Source organism: Asterias rubens, chromosome 10 (genome assembly GCF_902459465.1).
Source record: "Asterias rubens chromosome 10, eAstRub1.3, whole genome shotgun sequence".
NCBI classification, from domain to species: domain Eukaryota; kingdom Metazoa; phylum Echinodermata; class Asteroidea; order Forcipulatida; family Asteriidae; genus Asterias; species Asterias rubens.
The window spans coordinates 19,231,975-19,255,232 of NC_047071.1; the positions used below are offsets into that span (position 1 = coordinate 19,231,975).

The 23,258-nt window shown below is 39.0% G+C and overlaps 1 protein-coding gene across 1 annotated transcript; it reads left to right on the forward strand.

The window, feature by feature from the left end:
* The first annotated feature begins 384 nt into the window (after window positions 1-384).
* LOC117295435 (adiponectin receptor protein 1-like) lies at window positions 385-17,774 on the forward strand. Its single transcript, XM_033778090.1, has 7 exons — window positions 385-547; window positions 1,299-1,716; window positions 6,858-7,131; window positions 11,385-11,568; window positions 16,254-16,441; window positions 16,912-17,105; window positions 17,388-17,774. Exons 2-7 carry the CDS (start codon window positions 1,351-1,353, stop codon window positions 17,547-17,549), a joined length of 1,368 nt encoding a protein of 455 aa, XP_033633981.1. The 5' UTR covers window positions 385-547; window positions 1,299-1,350; the 3' UTR covers window positions 17,550-17,774.
* The last annotated feature ends 5,484 nt before the right edge of the window (window positions 17,775-23,258 follow it).

Here is a 23,258-nt window from a genome sequence, read left to right on the forward strand (position 1 = left end):
AAAAAAGTGCTGTTCAAATATCACGTAATTTTAGCATACGTGAGGTTACCAATTTTCATGCCAGGGGCTATTATTTCCATTTCTATTTGTTGCATTTTGCTTGTTTCTGGTGTTCAGCTGTTGCTATTCTGTCGAAATTTGATTGGTAATCCTGTTTTTATCAAGGCAAAATGTCATGCTAAGCATTGTTTGTACTACTTATTTTTGTCATTTTCTTGACGTACAAAAAACAAATAAAGCCACTATCATTATCCTTTTTTGTGTAAAGCGCCCCCTCGTGAGTCCGAAACGACACGGTTTCAAGGTTTGTTACGTAGTTAACTCGCTGGTCCCCGCAAAAACTGGCACCAGCGTAGTTGTTGTTTACAGCCGGAAGTCATGTACATTACGCATGTACAGTACATGTATTGTTAACCTTATCCATGTTCATACGTGTACATACGTAAGGTGCATACAGCCAGATTGCAATGTAAATGTTATTGTGCGTTGCGCCATTATAGACAATCATCATCATTCACGGCAAATAGAATTACGGAAAAAGAACTTGGTGAGTAACAATAGTTTATAATATTAATTAGGTATATGTTTCATCGGAATTTGTGTTAGTTACGTTAGAGGAGAATTATTGGAATCCGAATTATTTTATCGTGGTCCATCATCATGTTCATGGAGGATGAAAAAGGGTTAATTTTGCTGTGGAGGAACGGTTCAGTTCAGGTAATCGTGAGGAAGCTCAGTCTATGTCTAATTTATTCCTTCATGGAATCATGGTCAGCTGTTGCATTTGCAATGATTACAGCAATGGATGAGGAGTAGTGACACTGACAGAAGGAAACAGCTCGGTAGAAGAACTTTAACTTCTACTTCTATTCTACATTTAGCCCCACTTGTGTGGCCAAGGATAGCTGAATCCTTAGCCACACGTCCACCCCATTTCCTCATGCAGCTAAGAAGAAAAAAAAATTCTGGCGCCTTATCTACGACATCGGTCTGCCGAGCTGTGGGCCCATGAGGGCGCGAATACAAATCAACGGCTGTTTTATGTGAATAAGCTTGTGTACTTTTTATGCGCACGTGCTACGTAGTTCACGAAAAGTACCCAAGCTTATTCACATAAAACAGCCGTTGATTTGTATTCGCGCCCTCACTGGGTCTCCCAGTCTATGTATAAATCTCTTACATGTTTGTTATATAATTATGTTTCATTATGTGGTGCAAACTATTTAAAAGAGGTAAACACACTTAGTCTTTAAAAACAAAAAAAAACTTGTATGTTTTTTTTGTTCTCTACTTTTCAGGTAGCTAACTTTGAGCAGGAGTTTACAAGCACAGACTTTGTATTGTATTTGTATGAGTGCTGCTGAACAAAATGGAAACTACTGGCTTCGGAAACGAACAGTAGCAACTTCCACACCAGCAACAAAAACAGTTTCCAACTCCCCGAGAAAGAATAAAGTCACAAAGCAGTCAGTAAAATCTAAGAGAACAATGTTATCTCACGTGCCACTGGCGACTGAGGATGAGTATGTTGTGTCTGTTCCCGATGATGAGTCTTCCTCAGACTCGGAGGAGAGTGATTGTGAGAAGGCTTTAAACCCTGACCGTGAGACGTCTACAATATCTGTACCATGTCTACCAGATCAAACTGAGGAGTCACCAGAGAAAGAAGAAGAAGGTGACGAGATTAAGCCGGAAGGAGAGCAGAAACCTGAACAGGTAAGTTTTCGGCAACTAGTGTAGTTGGAAGTCTTATTTTATAGTTTTATAAGAATAGTGGCATGGAAGAGGGCAAAGACTTTAAAGTTCCCTCAATTTGTTTGAATAATATTATATTAATAATAATACAAGACATTTACATGTATACCAAACGTGGCACCACTACAGGAGCATCTCTGCGCAACATAAAACAATGGAAAATCATACTATAGGCAATTGTTACAAAAAGAAATATTCAAGCGAATGAGTCTTAAAAAGTCCCTTGGAAATCTCAATAGAGTCAGCTTGGCGAACATGAAATGGTAAGTCATTCCATAATGAAGGTGCAATGAAGTAGGAAGAGTAGTTTGAGTCGGTAGGGAATGCCCATGCCACACAAGTTTACACTGTACAGTGTATGTCTTTCTTAGTGGTGGTCTCCCAGCCAAATACCAGTTCCCCGGTTTGCAAAACTTTTATGCAGGCAGTTGGCCGTCTTATAAACTGATTTTTAAGTTTCTGTGTATGGTGCTACATGTAGTCTAGCCCATCTTGTTGGGCTGTAAGATTGGTGTTATCATGTAGTCGCCATTGCAGCCCACCCTCTATCTATGTCTAGAACATTAAGTTTTTAAAGAATGAGCAAGTCGTATCACTATAACTTGTACAACCCTGCTTCTCTGACTTTAACCATCAATCACTGGTATCATGTGGCATGATACAATTTGACAAAATCAACATTAGAATATGTCATGTACGGTCTGTGCAGACTCCTCCCCCATGATATCAATACTTGTGAATGGCCCTTAAAAAGATAAGTCAAACAATTTAAAGCTTTGTTAAAAACTGAAATAACTTCTGCTTTGTCAGAAAAACTGAAGTTAACTTTGGACTCGATGAACAAGTACACTAATGCATAGTTATTGTATCATTGCACAAACATTAGGCCCTATTTATGGTACTAAACAAAGAACTTCATGTACATTTTGTTATTGTGTAATGTGTGCACAAGGTTTGTGTCCTCAGATTCTATCAAAACAGATTGCTTCCTGCAAAATTATCCTTTCAGTTCTGGGAACCTCAGACCTAGAGGTCATAAATACCAAGGGAAGGGTACTGGTGATTTCCTCTAATATTTTTGAAATCCCTTTACATATTACATGTAAATGTACTTTTAGGTCAACACACAGGGTTGTAGCTACATGTAGACAAATTTTAGTCAGTGGGCTTTAGATCAATTTTTTGATTGGCGAGCGGATCAACAACATTATGCAAGTTTGATTAGGGGCCATCATTGCTAAAGTGTAAGTAACAGATAGACATGATGATGATGCTGAGTTTCCTAAACTGCTCATGTTATGGGGGCCAAGCAATAAGATGATGGTCTTGTGTCTGTGTTCATTTTATGTGACATTTGATACTCCTTATCGTCAGCTGTTTCTGAGATCAATGAACAGTGAACAATGCATTGCACTTTCCACATAGCCAACCATGGTTCAACACACAAGGACGGGTAGGTGTAGGTGGATGTGTACAGTCGACTCCCGTTAATACGAGGTCCGGCGGACTGGCCCAATTTCCTCGTATTATCCGAACCTCGTCTTAAACGCAGCGCGCTAAATATAGATACACACGTCATCATTGTGCATGCACACAACACGTGTACGTGCATATACACTTGTGTTAGCCTGCACGGAGCTGTTTGCTTATCAGAACAGCTATTACGAGCATCTTGTACACAAGAATATCATTGCTAAATGTCTGTTATTGAGTGATTAATCAGGGAAATGTAATATTTTGTACAATTTATGATAACAATATAGCTAAGAGATGTCAACTTGCCGTTCAGAGCGAGTGGATTCTGCCGCGTAGGGCATGGTATGAACATGATGCATGCACTGAACGTTAATTTTCGTTGGTGATCGACATGGAGTATCATGATAACAGCATGTCAAGCGTGGGACACCAGCGAGATGTTTCTGGAGTTCCGTTGCACATGGACTGAAGGGAGTGATGATTGTATAAAGGAGCTTGTTTCAGTTACTTTGTCGTTTCCTTTTTTAATAATATTGTATTGTTTCATTTTTTAATTTCTCCTTTTAATTCTTATTACAGTATTTAATTCATTAAATCTTTGTGTATCTGTGTCTTTTAAAATAATTTTCTTTTTGATTGATATTATTGATTTAATAAAATCTTGGCGTATCTGTGTCTTTTAAATCATCTCTATCTTTTGATGTGATTGAATTTAATATTCCGGACATGTTTTTGAAATTGAGAAGGATTGTCAGTGACTAAACCGTTGGCGGTTTTGAGCCACGCGCGTGATTTAAGCCCTCTATTGTCTGCTTGGGTAAACCAGTCCGTTGAATAGACTGGTGGCACTCTACGAGCACCATGCAATTATCACCTCTATTGTATTGATCATGGGGTTTAAGGGCTTCATGTCATTTCTCAACCTTGACGAAGGTAAGCTTTTTTTACACACTTATTCCAGGCCCTCGCTACAAACGTCTGAAAACAATACATTTTGTCTCCAAGGGACCGCAAAATTACCTCGTAATAACCGTGTTCTCGCTACTTCCCTGCTCGTAAAATCCATATTTTAATGCATTGAAACACGCACGGGGCAGTTCGGGACCGGCAAAAAACCTCGTAATAACCGGAACCTCGTAACATGCGAGCTGGTAATAACGGGAGTCGACTGTACATACATGTAATGCACACATGAACATCATGCTGGTACTTCCTCAATCAATTTTATCTACTTGTACTTGGTGTGGCAAATTTATTCAAAGATGAGCATGATTATTGTTAGCATAAGTAGGCTTTATCAAATGGTATTGACTCTCGTAGATTATGACTTGGAGGATATTGATCATGTTGTGCAAAATGTATAATGAGTACACAAATGTGTATGTGGAAGTTTTTTTTGTACAAACCTTGGCCAGTAAGTGTACACAAAACTAACCTTTGCCATGTTCGCACAGTACAACTTATTTTTTAAACATGCACCAGAATGAAACAACTTACCAAGTGCTTTGTGTACTTACTTTGACGTTAGCATGATGCATACGATACATACAAAATTCAAATCTCTTCTCAAAATTATCTGTTGTCACAGGTTTTCAAGGACTAATTTTGTTGTGTTTGTTTTTCCTTTGTTTTATTTTTGTTTTCACTTCGCCTTCAACACCCAGCAGGGTGGATGCTACAAAGTACAATACTATATATTGTATGCTACATACATTATAAGTTATCACACAAGCGCGAACCCGTAGAATACGGAAAAATATAGCGCGTCTGCGTCCCATATGGGACGCAGACGCGCTATATTTTCCGAATTTCCACGAGCGTGCGTGTGATAACGTATTTATCTTCAAGCAAACTTGGCGCGTGACATAGAACACACAAGACGCATGGTAGTGATATTATAGGTTTTTATCACCACTCCATTCTGCCAATCTGATGGATGATTAGCGCGTACTTGAAGATAATTTCTTTTATTAAAACTAAAAGTTGTAAGAATACGTGTACAGTACATGTACCTCTAAATTTGTTGATCTTATAGACAGTGTAATTCTTGAATATTCTTTAATTCTACAAACGAGGGGGGATCGATTAGTTTTGAAACAGCTCTTCGCAAGTGTCCATTAATTATCTACATGTATATTCGATGGGCACCTCAGTGTCTATAAAATCTATGCAAATTTAACATCTATTATATCGTTGCGGTACCCGCTGCCAAAACATAGGATTCGAACTGCCTCTAGCTACCGGGCGGCCTCGGTAGTCTAGTTGGTAAGACACTGCTCTAGAATTGCAAAGGTCGTGGGTTCGAATCCCACCCGAGTAACATGCCTGTGATATTTTTTCACAGGACTCGGGAAAGTACTGAGTATACAGTGCTAACACACATGGGTAAAAAACAAAATGGGTAAAAAACAAAATTAATATTCTTTATCCCAGATGCAAATTTAACATCTAGGCCTATTATAACTTGAATGTTTGTTGGCAAGGCTCCCAAAAGTAAAGAAAACAAATTTCCATGTTCGATATGCAATACTCAAAAGCGATTTCCCTTGTAAAATGTACTTTGTCCAAGATTCAATTAAAGTGTGCTCAACTGTGTTCCAAAGTCTGGTCGAACATTAAAAACAAATATTGGATGCATGGATATCGATGACATTCAGCCTTTCCATTTCACTTGGAGTCACCTTGTGAAGAGTCTTGGCTTTCACCTTGTGAAGAGTCTTGGCTTTCACCTTGCATTCAATGTTTCATATAAAGTATAGCTCACACTTTATACTTGTCATTTTAAAATAATAAAAACAAATCCACTCTGAAAAATCTTAAAACACTGAACTACATGTATGTCGAAAAAATCCATTAATTAATCCATTAAAGTGTCCATTAATTATCTATATTCGATGGGCACCTCAGTGTCTAGTATTTGATTTTAAAAGTGGTGCCGCAGTTACATGTACATTGCAAAAAAAACTATGACACTTGACCCTTCAAGTATTTGTGGTTATTGGTAAAGTTTATCACTTTTCCAAGACCCCACTGCTCCCATGGCAAAACAAAGTTACCTTCATTTCAGGTTTGTTTTTTAACAGGGTGGACCCTCTCAATTTTGTCATGTACTCGTTTTCAATGTAGAGTCCGCATATACATGAGTGGGAAAAAGGGACAAGTCTATTAAACATTGTAAAATGCCATTGTGTTTGATGCCCCTCCAGTGCAACATTTGTATAGAATCCTAAAACTAACCATGATGTCATCTTGGTCTACATGGGTCTGTGCGTTTTTACAACATTTTTCACCATTTTAATGTGAGGTTAGAGACTTCGAAAAAAAAAATCCAACTCATAGGGGTACTGTTACATGTATTTGAAAGTGAGTGCATCACAAACAAATTAATTTTGACTTAGGAGCTCCTTTTTAACGACGGCTCATGAAAAAAAACAAATTGAGAGTCGTGAAATTGTGCCCTGTGGTCTTGAACGTATTTGGTACGCAGACTGTGTAGGGGACCATGTGAATGGGTTGTTATCAACGCTACTGCTTTTTAAATTCGTTGTGGTCTTCAAGTATCAACATTATGCTTCTTGTGGAGGCTTCGTCATCATAATTTCTGTTTTTGTTTTTCCTGAACCCAGATCGTGGAAGCTGCAAATGCTGATCCTGAGGCAGATGTCGTTGGCACCAACTTGACTCAAACTGCTGCCAGGCAGGCGGAGCGCTTTGTCCGTAAAGTGAAAGAGGCTGCTTGGCGCTGGCGTGTCACCCACCACAACCTTCTACCCGATTGGCTTAAGGATAATGATTTTCTCCACTTTGGACATCGTCCCCAGATCCCATCCTTCAGGAGTTGTTTTGGCTCCATCTTTCGAATACATACAGAGACTGGTAACATCTGGACGCATCTGCTCGGTAAGAATTTGGTTATTGATAAGGACTTCAGTTCTATTGTACAAATTTTATCATTGGTTGTGGGGGACTGTTCTTACAATTTTTTTTTTTATAAGAAACAAAAAGTATTATACTTTATCAATCTTTCAATTAAGTGCACTGGACCACTCCATGCCTAGTGGTCAATGTCCAAGCTGCCCTTTACCAAGGAATGCCTTAGTGCCCTTTCCCTTTCAAAAAGGAAGCATACAGGCCTAAAAATTATTGTACTATGAGCATTCATTGTATAGCTAGCTCTCTTCACACGACATTATTTTAGCAGGGGTCCCTTGCTTTTTTGGCATGTTATTGTGAATCTTCTGTACAAGTGGACTGTACAGTGTCCCTAATGAATTGTCACCAATTTGTCGTTCTGCATGGACAGTATAATAGATGTTGTCCTTTCACATGAGTGTACATTTTCACAATCATGCTTAAAGTAATAATAATAATAATAATAATAAGACTTGTAATGCGCACATATCCACCCTGCTGGGTGTTCAAGGCGCAGTAAAACCAAAACAAAAACAAAAACAAAACACAAAGAAAAACAGACACAACAAAATTAGTCATTGAAAACCTGTGACATAAGATAAGTTTTGAGAAGAGACTTGAATTTTGCGGTACAAACACAAGATCGAAGATTAAGTGGTAGAGAGTTCCAGATGCGTGGCGCGGCTGAAGAAAAAGACCTGTCACCCCATGAGTGTCGAGACTTGGGTTCAATGAGGAGAAGCATGGAACTTGATCGAAGATTCCTTGATGGAGTGTAAACTTGAAGCAGTTCAGAAATATAGTGGGGAGCCTTGCCATTTAGAGCTTTGTGGACAATGAGCATCAGCTTGAAGATGATTCGTTGAGAGATAGGGAGCCAGTGTAGTTGTTTCAGAATGGGGGTGATAGAACAGGATTTTCTAGACAGTGTCACAATGCGGGCAGCAGTATTTTGGAGCCGTTGAAGTCGGGAAATCTGGTTGTTAGGTAGACTGTATAGAAGAGCATTGCCGTTGTCAAGACGAGAAGTAACAAATGCGTGAATGACCTTTTCAGTGGCACTTTTATCCAAGTACTTGCGAATCTTACCTATATTCCTGATGTGATATGATGATAAACGAACAATATTGTTGATGTGTGGCTGAAGTGTCATCGATGAATCAAAAATAACCCCCAAGTTCCGAGCTTTTAGCGAGGGAGCTATCCGAGCATCACCGATGGAGATGTATGGCACTGAAACCTTAGTTAACTGTTGACGTGACCCAAATAAAAGGAACTCTGTCTTATCATCATTTAACTTCAGGAAGTTTTGTTGTGTCCAACGTCGAATCTCTTGGATGCATTTCTCAAGTCTTGCAATAGATGCATTGGCGTTTTCTTGAGAAGATTTAAACGTGATGTATAGCTGAGTGTCGTCTGCGTACACATGGTAATTCAGATTAAATTTGAGGATGATGTCACGAATCGGTAAAGTGTACAGCGTAAACCACTGCGGGCCGAGTACCGACCCCTGTGGCACAGAGTAGTTCAAAACAACAGGGTCGGATATCGCAGTGCCAATACATACATGCTGAGTTCTATTGTGGAGATACGATTTGCACCATGCTAGGGCTGTGTCCTCTATGCCAAGGTGATTCTGGAGCCGAGAGAGAAGGATGTTATGATCAACAGTGTCAAAAGCAGCACTCAGGTCTAGCAGGACTAGTGCTGTAAGGTTACCATTGTCCATAGAAGAGAGAATATCGTTGCTCACACGGACTAGTGCAGCCTCGGTCCCATGGAAAGGCTTGTATGCTGACTGGAACACGTCGGACAGGTTGAAAGGGACCCTTCTTAAAGTATTGTTGTCTGAAAAGGACTCGAGACATTTACAAATATTGTTCTCAGCAATGACAGTTTTTCTGTAGCAGTAGAGTGTTGAGGGACAGTGAATAGTGAATACTGAAATTGACTATTCAGTTATTCTTAGACACTAGTTGCGCTAGTCATCCAGGCGCAGGCGTAGCAGTCTCAATGACAGAAATGCAAATGGTTTCTTTTGTACACCTTTTTCAGACTTGACCTCCATGCGTTATGGTCATTGGCCAGTGTAAATAGTGACCATCAGGCATTCTGGTCCTTGCATAATCTATCCTTGTTGACTACAGTCGACTCCCGTTATAACGAGGTCCGCCGGACTGGCCCATTTTCCTTGTATTATCCGAATCTCGTCTTAAACGCAGCGCGCTAAATATAGATACATACGTCATCATTGTGCATGCACACAACACGTGTACTTGCATATACATGTACATGACATAATGGCCGCACGTGTGTACACACAGATGCATGGTAGAGCTGCAATTGGCTATACATGTACTACTGTGTGCATAGAGTAGTATGTGCGATGTACTGCACAAACAAGCACAACGCGGGGACTATAAAACTGTTTTAACTAAGTTGGTTTAGTTTTAAATTCAATTTTAAAATCAATTTATATTTTACAAGATTGATAAAAAGTGTAAGATTTTAACTTGCGTTCATGTTTTGGGAAGTTTCTCTTACAAAACTTTGGTCGCCGGCAGTTTATTGCCAATGCAATAAATAGAGTCTTGGTTTTCATTGGTAACCACCTGTTTAACGCTGGATGGTTCATTGCTGCTGCGAGACACCAGGGGAAATCTTACTGCTGCAATGCATACTGCACACGCTGTGAAAATTTTCAGTAAATAAAATAAAAGCTGGATTTTCATTGGTAACCACTAGTGTAATAATAGAAGGTTCATTGCTAACGCGAGATACCAGGGAAGATGTTCTGTGCATGTGTGTGCATGTGCAATACACTCGTCGCAGCAACAAAAAATAGAATCTTGATTTTCATTGGTAAACACTGTCATGTTAGATGGTTCATTGCCAATGTGGGATACCAGGTAAAATCTTGCTTTTGCATTCAATAATATTGATCACGCAACTAGTTTTGATTGTAAGTTGCGGGTGTTTTTTTTCTTCTGAAAATTTATAATGCGCTTATAAACTCAGTGGATCAGTATCTTTTCTTAAGATTTCTCCAATGTTTGAACCATGCAAACCTCCTAATCCCACCATTGTCCGGAGTTTGGAATTAACAACCTTGCTTGCTGACTCGTGACTCCCGATTTCGGATTAGCATTGCTAGCGGTAGCGTCCACTTAACACCTCTATTGTATGTCTTTAAAAAAAGCCACAAATATCGACTTTACCAGCTGTACAGGTATTTCCTTTGTTGGTTTTTGAATTGTTGCCGTTATAGAAGGGTTTTAAACAATGTTTTTCTCGTAATGGGTCTCCCAAATTACCTCGTTATAACCGTGTTCTCGCTACTACCGTGCTCGTATAATCAGTATTTTAATGCATTGAAACACGCATGGGGCCGTTCGGGACCGGCAAAAAACCTCGTATCAACCGGAACCTCGTAACATGCGAGCTCGTAATAACGGGAGTCGACTGTACACGTACATGTAGTCAAAGCGCAGACACACAGGAAACAGGTGTTAAGTGTTTATGGCTGGACATATGCAATGAAGGTTGCTGGTATGGTAGGCTAGAGTTTAATTAAGTGTGCTCATCTCTAACTCTGTACACATTGTACATTACATTGTACATTGTTCAATGTCCTTGTACATGCCATACACATGTACATGTATGTTTTACAGTTAAAACTAGTTACCTTGGTGTACCTACATTGTACGTATAGACTAACCTTTCAAGGACATGTACATTATGTCTACATGTGTGAAATGCATGTAAAAGAACCCAGCCATGCCAGTTATACGGTTATTGTGAAATGAGCTATATATATAAGAATTTGTTAATATTATTTTGTTATTAATTCTTGCAGTGGCTGCTCACTGCTGAATGCGCTGCAGTGATTGGTCTTATAATTTAAACAAATTCAATGAAAAACGTGTCTCAAAATTTTAACTGTTTGGTCAACTGCCTTGAGTACCTTGCTGATTACCTTACATGTGTATTGTGTGCTATAAAGACTATTTTTATGTTCATGTTTTGTCAGTTATTTGATGTTGACTGTTTTTTTCTTTGCGTGTGTACATAGTAACAAGATGTAGGATTGGGTTTAATGCAAATTGGAGAAATATTTCTCTTGAAACGTCGGGATATTTTTATTTTTTGTTTTCTATGAGTGAAAACCCATTGCCAACCTGATTCATGGTAAAAAAAAACATAAATATTTGTTTGCACTTTCCACATGTCTGTGTTTCCAGGCTTCATCGCCTTCGTCATCTTGATGGTCTACTTCCTTGTGGTCTCCATCAAGAGTCAGGAAACGTGGCAGAAGATTGTTGTATATATGGCTTTCTTCACCGGAGCCATCTCATGCATGTTCTTCTCCTGGGTGTTCCACACAGTGTATTGTCACTCATCTCAGACGTCACTCATCTTTAGCAAGTAAGAATCTTAAGACATAAGTAGGATTTGAAAATTTGCATGGTGGAAATACGATACACATGTAGAAAGGTTTGCGGTAACACCGTGTAATGAAGTGACATTACATGGTGTTACTGCAAACCTTTCTAAATACCCCAGACAGTTTTGCTATATCTATTGGCGGAAAGCATGTCACGTAGGGGTGATTAAACGGCTGATAAAGACATAGCTGGAGCTGTTTTAGACCAGCTGGCTTCACAAGTTACCCGTACATAATCTATTTGTACACACGCGAGTACACAACAAAGTGTGCATCAAGCAGAATTTGTAAATACAAAATTTAATAGGACAAACTTATTGTCACTGGTTGCCTATAATTGTAACATTTTTCACTTTTCAACAAAAGGGCAATTATGAATTGGAATAAAGGAGTTGTGACTTGTTCTTACTGGTTGTTTAATAACTCAGCACCACTCTTGAACGCCCATGAAACCAAAAATGCAAAAGATAAAGCAGAATGCAAACCAAAGTATTTATATATTTATTGTGTTTTTAACTTTTGAAGTTATGGTCTGATTTTGAAAAAATACAAAAAAGTTTTTATAAGAGATTATGTGCCTTCAAAAGTTGAATAGTCTGAGGAGTGGCCCTTGAACATGAGTAAAACATTTTTTTTTTAATTAACACAGAAAGAAAAAACAAATTCTGTTAATTTGCACCCTTGTTTTCATTAACGGTATTTGTTGAATGGGAATAACAGTGTTGGTAGTCGGTCTTCCCTGCGTGGTAATGGCCTCAGGCTTGGTCTATTGACATCGCCCAGCCACCAACCCGATCTTTACCATGCAGTGAGACGGCACCCCACACTGTTATTCTCTAATGAGAGGACCTGATTTTTCAGTTTTTCTTGTTTTTGCAGGCGATTCAGAGGCGGATTCACACTCTCCAGCCACATCTTTTGTGTGAGAGCTTCATGTACCTATGTTAATACCTATGCTTTTATTACTTGTCACATTAAGGACTGCCTTCAAGTCTTTGTTCCCAAATACAAGACGCGTGTTAACTACACCCAGAGCTGTTTTAAGAACTACCCCTCTGTTGAAGAAACACCCCTGGTTACCTGTCGCTTAGCATGTTGACTTCAAAATCTGTCTACATACCTTCAAGACACTCATGCTGAAATCCAGTAAACATAAGTGATAGGCTTCAGCAACATCAACCAAATCGCAAACCTACGTTAGTATGTTCTTCCTCACACAGCCTTCTCTTTGAGCGTCAGACAAACAGTGAAGCAGGAGACCGAGCCTTCTCCAATGCAGGCCCGGCTCTATGGATAGCTGCAGAAAAGCAATCTTTGACTTGAATCATTCAAGAAAATTCCTGATGACCCACTTGTTTCATCGACATGGATTTTTTATTTTTGGCCGTCTTTGATTTTGATTTGATCTGTGTTGGAGACATCCAAGCGCTTTGCATCCTCTGGAATGGACACTCAATAAATGGCAGCTTCTAATTACTGTTATTAAGATATCTTATCTCGTCTTTTTCAATCTCTACTTTCTGAATAAACTTTTCATGTTGTGCTAAAACATTGTTTTACATCATCTGATGTTACAAAGGGGCCACCATGTTTCCTTTTTCTTTTTATGAGTGTTAGCTTTGCTGCCATCTTTGCTTGAGCTTTTTTTTTTCATTTTCGTTCAGCTTCCTTCATACTCTCCTCTCTTTTCCTCACAACCTCTTTGTCTGCTTCTCTGTGTTTCTGCCTCAGCACTAGCCTGAACATCTGATGTCACACTTCGAGGCTCCTGAATTACGCCTCAAGCCTAGGTCAATCTCAGTCCATAATCCCCTTTCACCTACCTCCGTATGCAGACGGCCGACAGAGCAGCTGCCAAACGTCACCTCGGACCAATCAAAACACAGATAATAGAAAGCTTTCGGTCACTGCACGTTTATCCAATGAAATCATTGTATCCAATGAAATCACTGGGTCTGAAAAGCAAGTACCTGTCTTTAGACAGGGTACCAGTCTACTGTACAGCATCATGCAATTACCTGTCTTTAGACGGGGTACAAGTCTACTTTACTGCATCATGCAATTACCTGTCTTTAGACGGGGTACAAGTCTACTTTACTGAATCATGCAATTACCTGTCTTTAGACGGGGTACAAGTCTACTTTACAGCATCATGCAATTACCTGTCTTTGGACGGGGTACAAGTCTATCTTGCAGCATGACACATCTCGAGCAGAATGAACTTTAAACTGCTCATCACACGACTTAGAAGACAGTCATTGAGAAATGGTTCTGTTAGTTTTCACCATCTGGATACTTGAGTGGAAGTGCAAGGAGGCATATCTACAACGGAACTGACAATAGCAAAGATTACCAAACTCAAACTCCAAGATTTGTGATCTTACAGCGTTTTATTTTCTCCCTGAGATCATCATCTGGCTCACTTCTTTAAACACCCCCTTTGAGGAAATCCTTAAGCTGTCTTTTTGTGACCTAAACTTTTCAACCATAATGCTCTCCAAAGTATTCTTGGTCAAATCGGAATAATAGTAATAGTGGCCTCTAATATAACGTGCATATCCGTCACTCAGTGACGCTGGACTTTGTTTGAATTATGAGATCTACTACTTTTGCGTAGCACCATGTGTGGCGCAATATGCTGCAGATCAAACCAGGAAAACTGGGTTATTATACGTGCATCACACAACACACAGAACAAACAGCTTCACGTCCCATCCAAAGGACGGAACATCATGGTTAAATGCCTTGCTTAAGGACACAGGTGTCAGGACTGGGACATGAACACACACTCTGCTGATCAGAAACACAAGAGTTTGAATCCGGTGCTCTTAACCGCTAGGCCACAACACGCTATACAACGAACAGAGGTGGGACGATGGAAGAAACGGAGGTATACCGACGATGACGACAACAACTGCGATTGTAGCACATCACCCAAATCTATGTCACACCTTCTACGTGCCCAGCCCTTGAGGAGCAGTGCTACCTTGAAGACCTGGTAACACAACAAAGTGTTCACAAGTGTTTGACAGACCCAAGCAGTAACAATAATAATAAAAGTTGATTTTATATAGCGCTTTACCACAGCCCGAAGGATGTATCAAAGCGCTTCAAACATTATTACCCCCGGTCACTGGGCCTCACATCATTCCTTAAACCATCTCAGATCCCTGGAAAGTATACAGCCGTTGCTGCGAGTTACCACGCTCTAAGCTTATCATTCACATAAACTATCTCTGCCTTCACAGGTACCCATTTTACCCCTGGGTGGTGAGAAGCAAAGGTTAAGTGTCTTGCTCAAGGACACAAGTGTCACGACCGGGATTCGAACTCACATCCCGATGAACCACCAGAACTTGAGTCCGATGCTCTTATCCGCTCGGCCACGACACCCTGTAAGTTGGTATTGCATAACAAAATATGCAACTGGACCGAGTCCTTGCCAAGAAGCTTCTTCCGGTAAGACTGTAACTGGCTGTTGATTGACTTGCTTACAGTAGATCTATCAGACCATAGAGCTGGTCCTTGCTCTCTGATCAGACATAACAACAATATCACTCAGCTCTCCCATCATGGTAATGACATTGTCCAAGAGTGTAGTCCCATCCTCTACAACAACATATAACAAACAAGCTGATAATGCGTGTCCCTTGTCCAAGGATACTTGTTGTCATGTAATTTTCTCTCAAACTCTGTTTGTATCTTAGGTAAGAGTAAAATCATGTGGAAGTCTGCAGGCAGACCATGAAATAAGGACAAGTGTGACCACAAAAATATAATTTGTTTGGGGTCACACATGGTCTTATCTCACGATCTGCCTGATATGCATTATAATAGTATACACATAATGAATGTTTATGAATGCAATGGTGCAAATATGTTCATGAGTTGAAAGATGGAATGTTCTATTCAACGAGGCGGAGCCGAGTTGAATGGAACATTCCAGCTTTCAACGAATGAACATATTCGCACCATTGCACGAATGAAAAACATTCATTATTTGTTTTATATAACATCCAAGTAGATCTTTGTCATTTTGATTGAAAGATACAACTTTCAAAACAAACAAAGCGTAGGCATCCAATTTTTAATTGTAGAAGACGAATGCTAGTAATTTTACTAATATGCCTTGCTGCGTTACCGAAGACAACGCGCACGCAGTGATGTTTTTACTCAGCTTTTTCGTTCCATCCGAAAAGTACCATTGCACGCTGGCAGCGTGCAATGGTACTTTTCAGATGGAACGAAAAAGCACGGTGAGTGACTCAGCGTGCAATGGTACTTTTATTTGCTATCACGTGACGGACAATCCTCCAATCAAATGGCAAGGATCTGCTTGGGTGTTATATAAAAAGTTTTATTGTATTTTTCCTGCAACATTGACAAAACCCCAAACGAAGACCCTACTGCCTTTAAAGGCACTTGACACTATTGGTAATTACTCAAAATAATTGTTAAAAACTTACTTGGTAACGAGCAATGGAGAGCTGTTGATAGTATAACCCATGGGATACACCAAGAATGAGAATACTGGTCTTTGACAATTACCAAAGGTGTCCAGTGCCTTTAAATGAATGGTCAATTAATACTTGCACATGTCATGAAGAGTTGGAGGGTTTCAGTGTTGATAAAAATATCGCTAATGAGAATTGTGATTGAATCCTAGGTTGGATTACTCGGGCATCTCGCTACTTATTGTGGGCTCCTTCATCCCCTGGCTGTACTTCGGCTTTTACTGTCACGACACCCTACGCTACTTCTACATCTCACTCATTGTACTGCTGGGTTTTATCTGCATGGTCGTCGCTCTGAGGGACAAGTTTAGCCAAACCAAATTCCGTGGTCTTCGAGCAGGTAGGTTCTCAATAAAAAACAATCTGGGAGTTTGCTTTCTTTTTACATTTGACTTGAATTTAAACTGAATCCACTGTGGGGCTCTTATATAAGAACATTTCACCAAGGCCAGAAAGTTAAAGTTTGCGTGGCAAATGAGTGAAAATACCAGGAGGCCTATTAACGGCAAAGTATACCTTTGGATTTTGTTCTTTTTTTGGCCGGTTGTCTTCAGTGATGTGAAGACACAATTCTTTCATTTAGGGGACGTACAAAAAAAATATTTTTAAACTCATTATGTCGTTATGGATTTTGATATCCAGCATGCTTGATTCTGAGTTTCCGATCGGTTATTAAACAAATCGGACATCAATGTACCTTGGGTCATTTGCTCCACAAACATAGAAAACAGTTCATCTTATGGTGGTGATTTTGTGTACATGTATAGAAAACCCAAGTACTGAATGTTATACTCTGTCTTGTCTATGCAGGTTTATTTTTAGGTTTGGGGCTTAGTGCCATCATACCTGCAATGCATTTCCTTGCAATCAGCGGTGTAGTTGAAGCATTTCAACACGCTGCCTTCGGATGGATCTTGGTCATGGCTGGCCTGTACATTATGGGAGCCATCGTCTACGCTGTGCGTATCCCAGAAAGATTCTTTCCAGGGAAATGTGATATTTGGGTAAGATTTTATTTTTTAATTTTCTTTTAGAGCCAACCTTGAGATGTATACATGTATAGTGATCCGACCTGGGGCCAATTTCACAAAGCTATAAAATGTAGCACAAGACAAATGTTTCTATATTACCATAGCGATTTATAATGTGATAGCATGCTTTACTTAGCAACTACGATTGATTTGCAGCTAAGATCAATCTTAGCTCTTTGTGAAATCCTAGTCCCAAGTTCAGTCTTACATTTCTAAATATTAACCCTAACCGCTATTTTGTTTGTATTTTCACAGTTCCACAGCCACCAGTTTTTCCACGTGCTTGTTGTGGCTGCCGCCTTCTGTCATTACCATGGCCTCAATCTGATGGTTGCTTACCGTGAACATATCGGACAATGTGCCGCTGACATTCTGGACGACGAGATATCGCAGCCTTCTCTCACTACCGTGGCCTGAATCTAAAGGTTTCTTATCACGAACAAATAAGACAATATGAGCGAGTTCGGTTGAGCGACTAGACTTTACAAGAAGCTGTGATGTAGCTCTCAAATTGACCATACCGACCATGCTCTGCAAATGGTTCGATGTAGTCAATGTCCCTGTGCTTCATGGTTTCTGGTTAGTCTAGTCGGTCTAGTTGAGTCTAGTTGTCACCTGAACTTGCTATGTCCTAATGAAATCCTTGACGAGGAGGTGTGAGTTTCTTTAGCAAATTACTATAGTTTAAAAACGAAAACTTAAAAAATCACTATTTTTAGAAGAGATGTTTTAAGAGTAAAGCATTATGCATTAGTAAGTTCTATGTGGTGTGATCGTATGGGAGAATGCTAATTGCAGATATAATATATATTATTATGTATGATTTGGTTTAGATTTCCCAAAATGGTAAATCACTTCCCATGTTAATTAATTTCAATCTACTACATCTTGTACAGTCTAGATGTTTTTTGCTTGAATTCTCCTATGTCACTCAACGCCAATTTGTTTGGGCTTGGATAAGACTGGAATGGATGACCCTGAGCAGTCTTAAGTGTTCTGTTTTTTTAGCATGTATTACACACCCCACAAGATCTTAAGCTTTTCGTCCCAACCGAAGGAGAAAGCAATAATGGTTAAGTGTTTTGCTCAAGGACACTAGAGTCAAGACCAGGGCCCATTTTCACGGCTCTGCTTACCGTAAGCACAGAATCGGCGCTTACGGAAGCAGGGAATTGATTGCTTACGGCAAGTGTATTTCATGGGTTAGCGGCGAATTTTTACTTCAGCGCATGCGCACTTCACGTTACTAGGCATTCTACGCTTACAAGGCTAGCGCAGAAATACGGCGCGTGCACGTAAGCGGGGAATCGTGATCGTAAGCAGAGGGTTCTGCAGTAAGCAGAGCCATGAAATTGGACCCAGGACTCAAACACCAGAGCTTGAGTGCAGTCATCCATTGCACTTGATCCCTTGGACTCCACATATCATTATTACCATTGGTTACTGTTGACTGTATGCATTCACACACATAAAGCCATACATACTAAAAAGAAATGCTTGTTATGCTGGTTAGAGAGCTCTTGTGCATGAACATGTGTGCCGATACCTGAGTATCAATCCAAACCCTGCTTGGTGGAACATGTCACCAAGTTTGGTAGCAAGTTGTAAATTACGTGTTAACTAGTGATACATGTAGCTTCAAAGTGTATGTTAAATCATGCACTGTATGTGTACTGTTCTTTGTAAACGCATTGAAAAAAAGGACATTATTCTCCTTCCACTAGTTTGTACATACCCATGTACATACATTACAAGTATTTTCAGTTCAAATTTTTCACTGTGAAGTGATAAACTCAGGTTTGTCATTGATCTAGAAATGAGTTTTTCCCACCCTCTAAAATTTTGTAATTTAATATTTTTTTTAGAACTACTGATTTTTGAATTCCATAGAATTCGCTTACTGTATTTACTGTACCTCATACATATTTCTCACTGTTCCATTTGCCATCAAGTGCCAGATTATATTTTTTGCTATTTACCAAGCATCAGTATTAATGCACAGGTAAACATGCAAGCCTAGTAGACAGTCCGATGCGCTGCTGTCTACTACGCATGCATTTAACAAAGCAATGGTGGAACTGCCACAAGGTGTGGGCAGGCGACATTTGCTCGAGCATCGCTTATTACAGGGATGAGATTGTTCAGACTTTTGGCTGAATTCAGACTTTTTATGTCAGCCTGGTAAAGAAAATCAGGCAATATTTGTTCCCACAAATAAAGAAATCCTGCTCATTGGTCTATTTCTCTAGTGCTTTGGATACTGTTTCCAAAAGCTCCTTGGAATCTATAACTCCAGGGATTACCAAAAGGTAGAAATGCCATCATTTCAACATACCTTTGAATTTGTATCCAAGTTTCAGACTTTTTCGTTAGTAATGACTCTCACCCCTGTTATTAATATAGTGGTGCATGTACATTGTCTGTATCCTGCGTTTTCACAAGCTCCATGAAGCGGGACAAGAGAATTACATGTATGAGGTATACATGTAGCAAAACAGGTGGACAGTCCACATTAGCTTCCCTATGGGAGTTGACATTGACTGTCCACGCTCTAACCATATTTAAATGTCGCGTTTAAGCAAGCACTGTATAATATTTCACTTTAAAAACATTTGATTTAATTTAATTGTATAATAGTTTACAGGTTTCATGTTCCAGTTTTGGTGCAGATGTTGCACCTGATGTGTGGTGTAGCAAGGTTAATTACCCTTCCAAAGATAGTGATTAATATAGATGTGATCATTAAAGGCAGTGGACACTATTGGTAAATACTCAAAATTATTATTAGCACAAAACCTTACTTGGTAGTGAGTAATGGGGAGAGGTTGATAGTATAAAACATTCTGAGAAGTGAGAAGACTGGTCTTTGACAATTACCAATAGTGTCCAGTGTCTTTAAGCCATTGTAATGAGGTACTGGGAAACTGGATTTGCAGATCTCTTGAATGTTTTATTTTTAAAATCTGTAAAATTGGTGAACAGAGATGTTGATGATAGTTCGGGCCGTGCTATAGATCACGCTCGTTGTGGGCATTAAGAGTGTATACATGTATTTATTTTGAACAATACGCTGTTGGTTTTTGGAAGATTAATTTTCTTTCCCAACCCATTTATTTCAACCTGTCAACCAACCAGTAAAATTTACATCGAATTTGGTGAACATGTTTTAGAGAGGGGAAAAAACGGTTAACAACAATTGGCAGGAACTTTGTGCTAAAACATTTTTTCTCACACTGTCCCTTGATGGTGACTAGAGAGCAAGCTACGTTGATACCAAAAAAGTCACTCTATGGAAGTGAAGTTTATTGAGTCCCCTCGGTCCACTATGAAGCGAATGTCCTGCCTCACCAGGTAGTGCTTAAGAAGCAGGACAGTTCTTTAGTCTCCCAAAATTCTGAAATTTAATCCATGGGAGTGGATTAAGAGGAAGACAATTTATCAAAGAACTGTCTCAATAAATGTATAAATGTGTCGGATTGAAAACCCCCTAAAATAAATTTCTTGATCAATATCTGTTGTGCTCCATGCCTTGTTGTTGAAATTGTTCATTGTTGAAATGCATCATGACAGGATTAACAGGATGGCAAAGTGCCTTTTACTTAAAACCAAATGAATGCTACTGATAAACCGCTCAATGTAACAGATAATAGTTTTGTATTAACTCAGATATAAAATTCAGATCCGTATTTGGGAGATTATGGGTAAAAATAAATTATGTGTAAATTACATTTTACGTATTGGAGCTTTTCCTTGGATTGATTGGGACTTGAGTATAATGTCACACAGTGTTAAATCTATATTGTTTATTATTCTGATAGTTTATCTTAAATTTGCACCTTTTGGATTTGAATTGTCAAGGAATGATTTAGTTTTTTGACTCAACTAAGTATTTGTTTTAGATTTTAAAACTTAGTTCAATTAGATTTTAGGGTGTGTGACTCAAAAAATTTGATATTGAACATTTATTCATACAGCTTTATTACTATTATGATTTGTTTTGAGTGGTGTTTTTTGTAGAGAGAGAAAATTTATGATTATAAAAAAAAAACAGGCTTTGTATATTTTTAGTATTTGTCTGATGTGGCAGTTAATTTGCCTGATTGTTGAGAGAAATGAAAACAAAGTGACACAGTACGGGGCCAAGCGATTATTTGTTGATAAGTTGTTGCTTTTTGAACCTTCATTTCATGTTATATATTTAAATGAGAGCACCTTGAAACAATAGGTGATATAAACACATCGCTCTGTATTAAATTCATCTGCTAATGTAACCTGTTCTAGATTGATATGTAGTTACTAAGTATTTGATAAACCGGAGCACCTTCGTGTGAATTAATCTCTAAATGGTTGTTTAGACTTTGCTTTGCGTAAGATATATATCACCGTTTGTTATTTTCAGGTTTTTTTTAAGTGATTGAAAAGAAATTGTACTTCTAACGGAAAGGATTGTATTGTCACATCTTGTGTAATGGTTTAGTTATTTTGCGTCTGATGATGTGTTAAAGACAGGAAAGAAAAGCTTTACATCTGGGGTAAAAACAGTACAAAAAGGTGAAAGAAACCACTGTTGTGCTGGCCAACGAAATTTAGAATGGTTTGAGTTCTAACAACTGAAAACATTGGCTTATTATGTGTTTACTTAGAGGGAAAATGCTAACTGGAATGTGGCATTTGTTTGATCGAAGGAAGTGGCTCAGGTTTCTGTACTAAATACTACTGCAGTACCAATAAAGACGTTTGCGGAGAGTGATGTTAGTGCACATAAAATAGTGTCTTTTGTATTCTTTGTCTCCCTAATGGCAGATTACTTGTTATTGTCTGTGTCTTGATGTATTTCTTCTTGCTGTGCTTTGCCATCTTGGTTTGCCTTTCACTCAAATTTATTTAAAAGGCAATGTATGCATTTGTCTTTTGGAACCGTTTGATTGTTTTAATCTTACATAAATGTTAATGAATACAATAAAAACTAGCTGTGAAAAAAATCATTTCAAAAGGTTGTTGCATTAGTTAAAATGCATGTATCGCCGAAAATCCAGAGCAAATCATTATGTCCACTCGGGAAATATAACCCTTAAATGGAATACAAACTTTGAGAAACGTTACTGACAGTAACGTTGTTCAGGTTCAAAATGGAGGATAAAATCTGATGTCTTTGTACATAACCACATTACTTCGAAGTAAAATGTTCCTCAAAATGCTTGATACTATCTCAAGCTGCTGTAGGCTTCCAACCAAACGTTTTTATTGCCATTAATTTTAAGAGTTAATTCCAAACATATACCGCCCCTTTAACCACCGGGCTGGAAGGCCAAAGTAGTCCGACACCTTTGGTATACATGTAATGAAAATCAATAGTCAACTTAATTGTTTTTGCGGACAAGGTTACAACAGAGATGGCGGTATTATGAAAAGTCTAATGTAACCTGTTATTTCAAATTGGCATAAATACTCGTTCATTCCACAAAGGAAACATTTTTGTTTTATCATTGCACCAGGTGCCCCACTGTACAAATAATAATATTGCACATTAATTTCGGACCCAAATTTGATAGAAACTAGCGGGATGCCGCGGCTTTGCGCGGCACCTCAGCTAGAAACCATTGCGGATAAAATGCTACAAATGTAGCGTTATGTACGGGGTGTGGGTAAGTGGAGGGCAGGGTCACATATAAGCATTGAATTGCCGTTGCCTGACATATAATGGTGTCATGATGAAAAACAAGCTGGAGTTATTTCAAACTTCATCTTGCACTGCTGTTTGACATAATTAGCTCACTTAATGCAATTACTTTTCAGATTATATGCTTGTGAAGATAAGAAGGGTTTTTTATGGCTTTTTTTTGATGAAAACAGATGTAAACAGTTAAATGGAGAGCTAACATTGTTTGTAAATTCAAAAGTTGCACTAATAGGTGCTAGCTCATAACAAAACATCCTTACCGCTCGGTGCAAGTTTTAGCATGTGAACGTTTAGTGCACCCCAGTTTAAATCTAGGGACGAAGGCTTGAATCGTGTGCATTGGTTGTTCAGGCTCTACGTGGTTGTTTAGGGTCTCCCTCTGAGCTACCACATTTATCTAAAACTGACATTTCTTAACCACTACACGAGTTTCCGTTTCTCATTAT